The sequence below is a fragment of the Lolium rigidum genome, chromosome 4 (genome assembly GCF_022539505.1).
Source record: "Lolium rigidum isolate FL_2022 chromosome 4, APGP_CSIRO_Lrig_0.1, whole genome shotgun sequence".
Lineage (NCBI taxonomy): Eukaryota > Viridiplantae > Streptophyta > Magnoliopsida > Poales > Poaceae > Lolium > Lolium rigidum.
This window is the reverse complement of record NC_061511.1, coordinates 27,447,606-27,453,987: the sequence shown is the minus strand read 5'-3', so window position 1 is coordinate 27,453,987 and position 6,382 is coordinate 27,447,606. Positions and strand designations below refer to the sequence as shown.

General features: G+C 44.3%; 1 protein-coding gene across 1 annotated transcript; it reads right to left on the bottom strand.

The window, feature by feature from the left end:
* Positions 1-1,914: 1,914 nt before the first annotated feature.
* LOC124646796 lies at positions 1,915-5,248 on the bottom strand. The gene is made up of 7 exons (XM_047186855.1): positions 4,977-5,248; positions 4,421-4,714; positions 3,567-3,771; positions 3,286-3,481; positions 2,293-2,429; positions 2,169-2,207; positions 1,915-2,060 (listed from the first exon to the last, which is right to left on the bottom strand). The coding sequence occupies exons 1-7, from the start codon at positions 5,246-5,248 to the stop codon at positions 1,947-1,949; spliced, it is 1,257 nt and encodes a 418-aa protein (XP_047042811.1). The 3' UTR covers positions 1,915-1,946.
* Positions 5,249-6,382: the final 1,134 nt, after the last annotated feature.

Here is a 6,382-nt window from a genome sequence, read left to right as displayed (position 1 = left end):
CCCTCTCCTCCCCCTCGTCATTCGACGGAAGGGGCAGCGCCTTGTGGGGCGATGGTCTGAGGTGAGGCTGCGCGGGATGGGAGGGTTCCTCCGCCGCTGCACGGGAGGGGGCGGGAGAGCGTGTAGGATTAGGGCCAACAACTGAATCACCAATGTTCTCATCCGCAAAGGATATCGAACTTGTTACTCTTGGAGGGGTGACCTCCTAGTTGTCTTGGCGGTTGGTGATCCGGTGACCTCTTCGTGGAAGATTTTGAAGAGGCACGGGCTTCTCCTTTGTGGAGCCATTGAAGTGGTTGTGAAACTTGCCATCTTCGGAGTGGAGGAAAAGCTAGCCATAAGGGAAAGGCATGTGTCCTTCGTGGTATTGGCTTGGAGAAGAAGATGAGCTTTCGTGGTGTTCGGGAGACCTTCGTCGTAGCCCGCATCTCTTCAACGTACCTCACCTTGTGTGGGGGACACGGGGATACATCTTCGTCTCCGCGTGGCTCGGTTATCTCTATACCCGGGTTTACTTTCCTTGTGATAGCCATCGTGTTTGAATTACATATATATCTTGCTATCACTTGTGCTACATATATCTTGTGCCTATCTTATTTATCTTTGTTGTTGTTGTTGCACTTAGTTGGACCTAGCATATTTAGATTTTGTACTTGTAAAATAAACTTTAATTCCGCATTTTTACAAGCTAAATCCGTAATAGTTTTTAAAACGTTTATTCAACCTCCTCTAGGCGCCATCTCGTCCTTTCAGAAAGTGTGAGGTTTTGAAATTTTAAAAAAACTAAAAGTGTTCCCATGTGCACCAAAGCTCTGTCCGTAGCCCATGCCCAAACACTTCAGCGAGAAATAATTTAGGCTCAATGCCCGTAAAGTAGAAGTGGGACCCATATTAGAACAGAAAACGACCCCAACATTGTTTTCTCGTCTTTCTCCTCACAACTCACAACAAATCCGTCTCCTTCCTCATCTCTTCTTCCTAATTCAGTGTGGATTAGAGAGGGAGTGCGACGTGGAGCAGACAGGGAGGGGAAGAGTGGGTGATGAGGTTGTGGAAGTTGGGGTGGCGCGCACAGCGTGTGCTGGTGCTTGGAGGTGGGGCAGCATGTGGCGGGGGGGGGGGGGAGGATGGCCGAACTCATATACGTTGTGGAGGGCCTTATGCATCCTTCACCCTGTATGATCTGCAATCTTCATGGCTTACGTAGACTTTTTTTGCGGGTGCATAGGTAAATGCTTGAACCAGATTAAGGAAAGCACACAGAACTGCAAGTATATTTACTTCGGACAAACTAACTCAAAACCCTGAGAACTTCAAATGCCATCCGGAATTGCACATCTCTTTATTCAGGAACAGAGTGTAGCTTGTTATCAATAGGTCCATCCCCAACCATATGCCCTTCTCTTTCTTTTTTCTTTTTAAACATAAGGTCTTGGCTCAGCTTTAAATTACAGAACAGTCAACAAGCAAACCAATGATAAACCAGAAACACATCTTGAAGCGTCTAAACCATATATAGCAAGCCAACGAGAAAACAACGAAGGCAGCGAGGTTGTGGAGAAGGCATCCAGGAACGTGCCGACGTCTGCTGCAACCGAACTACTAGACCTGAGCTCCACCGTCATCACCTCCAGAAAGGACTCCAAGTCCCTTGCCCAGGATCGAAGGGCGTCGAACGATTAGGATGTAAAGAAGTTCCCTGATAAACTCATTACTTAGGTAGACAGTTTTCGCCTGTGCATAGGTAAATGCTGGAACCAGAATAAGGAAAGCACACAGAATTGCACATATATTTACTTCGCACAAACCCTGAGAACTTCAAATCCCATCCGGAATTGCACATCGCTTTATTCAAAAAACAGAGTGCAGCTTGTTATAAATAGGTCCATCCAAAACCACATGTCCTTCTCTTTGTTGTATCTTAGCAGCACCAAACCGCAGACATCTTATCTACAGAACGAGGAAATAAAGGCAAGGGCTTCTTCGACTGGTCGCAGGGGTGGATAGTTAACTTCAGTTGGTGCCCTGAGTTTCTCCAGGAAGCTTGGATCGACAGGGTCCTAAAGAGAACAAATAAATACAAAAACAAGGTTTAGTCTATCAAGTAACTACCATCACGCTGCTACAAATGTTACTAGACCACAAGCTATGACAGTATATATAATTACCTTGTACGAATATCTAACTTGGGCCTCCTCGGTTTCCAGCTGTAAAGACATACAACCGACATGATCAAAGCAACCACAAAAATAGTTAGCACCAGCTTAATAAAAAATAAATCATCATACGTACTTGGTCGGCAGTTACTCCCACATCTTCCCTTGGTCCATAAGAATGATACGTGCCGGGCAAGAAAGAGTGACCACCAACGTATGCATCATCCTTGGGGTGCTTCACTTCAGATAAACAACGATAGCAGTAACCCAAGTCTAGAAAGGGAGATTTGTCAATCAACTGCCAAATAATCCACGAGGCATGCACGCAATAAAAAAAAATAGTACATGGTTGTAAAACAATATGCATCATACTTGGGTTGCTTAACTTCAGATGAACAAAACTAGCAGTAACCCAAGTCTAAAAAGGGTGATTTGCCAATCAACTGCCAAATGATGCACAAGGTATACTCACAATATAAAATTAATAATACTACCTCTGGCTCTGTCCATAAAAGGATGTCTCAATTTTGTCAAAATATGCATGTATCTAGACATATTTTAATGTGTCAATAAATGCTAATTTAGATAAAGTTGAGACATCCTTTTATGGATGGAGGGAGTACATGGTTGTAAAAAATGTGCATCCAGGCATTACACATGGATGTGCAGAAAAAACCGAGATATTACAAATATAGAGCTCAAGCGCCATGTGGGGCATGGCATATAACCATTACTACACATATCTGGCATGTGGGGGCCTGGACCCACATGGGCTGCAGGCATGCAAGTATCTTCCATAGGTAGATACATAACTATGGTACCCTTGGTTTGTTAGTTCATTCGTCACATATAAGAGGTTACCATCACCACAAATATTTTAAACCAAGAAGATGCCAATCAAGGTCTTAATGCCAATGAAACAATCAATTCCCCTCCCCATCTCTTATTTACCAAGCAATAGATTGGATATATTTCAGGCTACATCATCAAGCATAATGGATAATAAGAGTTAATATAGGGATCAAACTAGAGACAGATAGACAATACAAAACTATATAATATGCAAGGTTAAATTAGCATAAACGACAAACTCAAAAATACACAAGTTTAGGACAAGAGTACTGTATACCTTTGTCAAAAGGATTAACCCTGCAGATACAGCTGACCACCAACAAATCTCGTTCACGTATAGTCTCAGCAAAGAATAATAGGTCATTGTTGTCTTTGGTCTTTGTAGTGAAATTGATATGATAGTACATCCTACGACTCCCACCCTGATTAAACACATGGTAGCTCACCACACCTTTGAGTTCATATGCAAGATCCTAAATATGAAGAAGACAGTCACACAATGCAAGCGAGGTATGAGCACAGAGAGCTGAGGGCAGAATCAAGGGAATGAGAGCAAACCCCTAAAAGATTGTGATCATCGTTATATTTGTCGACCAAAGCTCGAACCAACTGAAGCATCCAACTACGCATTTCATCAACCGGCAGTGACTGCAACCGCAACTTCCTTGTGCCATCAGGCCAGTACAGAATTTTGCGTATAATCTTCTCACGGGTAGATTCATTCACACGATAAACCAAATCTGGATCATATGGATCGATGTGCCTGGTTTAGATCAAAGAAAATATAGTTATAATACTGTACTTTCACAAACATAGAGAACACAAAGAGATACTGAGTACTTTGTCAATGCTATCAGCCCGACATATGGTGATTGTGAATTAGTTTGCCTGGGAGGTTGATGAATAGGACCAAAACTCAAGTTACTTATAACATAGCTAATGGTTTTAATAAATCCAAACCAAAACAAAACCAAACTGCTTGCATGCTCATAAGTTTCGAGTTCTCGATGCAAAAAGAATTAAAAATTAGATGCCCAACTCTGTCTGCATCCATCAACCGCGCTATTTTGACGTGTTAATAGAACATGGTGTTCTGGATATCACCATTGTTTACCACAATACCACATATAAGTTGGAATGCTTCACCAAATTTACATGGTTCCCACACAGGAATTAAAAATTTAATGTAGCATGTTATTATATTTTTCTTTAGACTAGTCAGCCGTTGAATACTCAAACTTAGGGCTATTATTTATTTCCCGATTCATGGTGTAATGTCTATGCTAATGTTCCGAGACGTGATCCTACATCATAGAAGCATAGCCTGTTTGTTTATAACGAATGACAAGCATATACACAAACACAGGATAGATGAACCAACAGAAATCAAGAAGGAAGTTGAGAAACTTTACATTGTTGGATCCTGACGATCACGAAGATAGCAATCGATGGCACTGTAAGCCTCTGTTAAGCTAGGAAACTGCCCACCCACATCCGGATATGTATGATAAAATCCGCTGTGGTCAGTCCTGATGTAAAATCTGATTCCCCAATCACTAAATACCCGGACCCTCATGGAGCACGGGGATATTGAAGTGGGCGATTCCTCCAATGATGCGGTGTGGAATAATTCATTCAAGGACAGGACATCTGGTGGCTGCAGCGTTTGTACAGATGCAGTGCCTCCCACCTGCATCTCCTCAAGCCTGAAGCAGGGCAAGCAAGTTTGATGAAACTATCTTAACTGGAGGCGAAGAATAATCCACATGATCATGTGCTATGGCCATCTTCATAAAAGAGGGAAGGATCCTAAATCATCTACCAGTAACCTGAGACAAGGATCCGGCTGAAATACAAGGAAATCTATACGGGGTGGGATCAATCCCCGCCTACCGATACATAGAACAATCCGATTTCGACTAGATCGGGCATAGAAAACTGACAATGAAGCGATCGAGAGGGGCATACCTTGACAGGGAAGACAATACGCTGAGCATGAGTTGGTTGATGTTTGAGATGGGCAGGGATGGAAAAGCATAGTCCGTGAAGTAGTTTCCATCCCTATCTAGGAAGACAACGATGACTGGCCCGGAATCGGAACGGGCTGCGGCGAGTTGGTCCCGACTGCTTCCGCGGAGAGGAGAAACGATCGCTTCTTCGTCTCTGCCACAACATCGGACGGAAACTATCTGCCGCCCGGCGGCGGTGGGAACATCAAAGTGCACTGTTGGGTGGCCCATGTAGAGTCCGGGAGCGTGTAAGCTGTCAACGTGGGGACGGCCAAGAGTTTCGCTGCAGCCCCGGCGAGGGTCTGGCATGGGGAAGCCGTGGTGAGGGCAACGGCGATTAGGGCATCTAGAAAGGCGTCCAGTGCCAAGTAGGATATTCCATGAGGGGGGAAAACTCTCGGTAAGTTAATAGATGGTCCATAGCGCCGACATTTGGCTCTGTATCGATGGCCTGTACCCTTTGTACCAAGGCTGTCTTCAAGATTTAAAAAAAAAAGGGCTGTCTTCCTTCGTGGACTATCCAATGTCTCAATTTCAGTTCTATGGGCTTTGGCGGCGAGGAGGCTAACGGTAGTAGCTGCATCAGCGCGAGCTTCTCTTGTGCACGTCCACCGTACCTCTTTGACCAGCACGACCTAGTTGATGCCGCCCTACCACATTGCTTCGCCGTTTTGATGCTTCCCCTATAGTTGACGGCTCTTTTTGCATCATTTTTTTTTTTTGAAAAGGGAACGATACAGAAGGACCCGGTGCTTCATTGATTCTCGTTAGTGGAAGAACAAATTACAGTTACGGACTGAAAAGAGTAAGAAAGTACAATTAGTCCCTTACATTTTGCACAAAGAACCACAAAAGAAAATCTAGAAAAGCAGTTGGATATATCCTGATCTTTCTCCGTCGCTATCCAGTAGCTCAATGTATTCAACATCGATGTTGACTGGAACGAAACCATTTGGGAAGGGGAGACGGGAGCCCAGTAGGTTGTACTCAAAGGGCCTCCGATATGGCATAGCATCCTGGAGGTTGAGGACTGAGAGTGGCCGCAATTCAACCTTTAAGGACGGCGACACGTTCATCGCCCTGATGAAACTGCCGAGAGAAGCACTCCTACTCTCCAACTGCAGCTCCGACCAGCAAAAACAACTAGCACTAAAAATTACTCCTTCCTCGCCTAGTCGCCTCCATGGCGATTGCGAACAGGGAGCACATAACCTTGAATTTTTCTATAGAAACCATAAAGAACCCCATCCAATCCTAGAGCCACTTCCTTCCGCCACCTCGGCGATTAGGAGGAACTCAAAATCCAGGGCATCACCTTTATCAAAAGAATAGAAAAGGTGGGGAAACATCTGAGCAACTGCTACC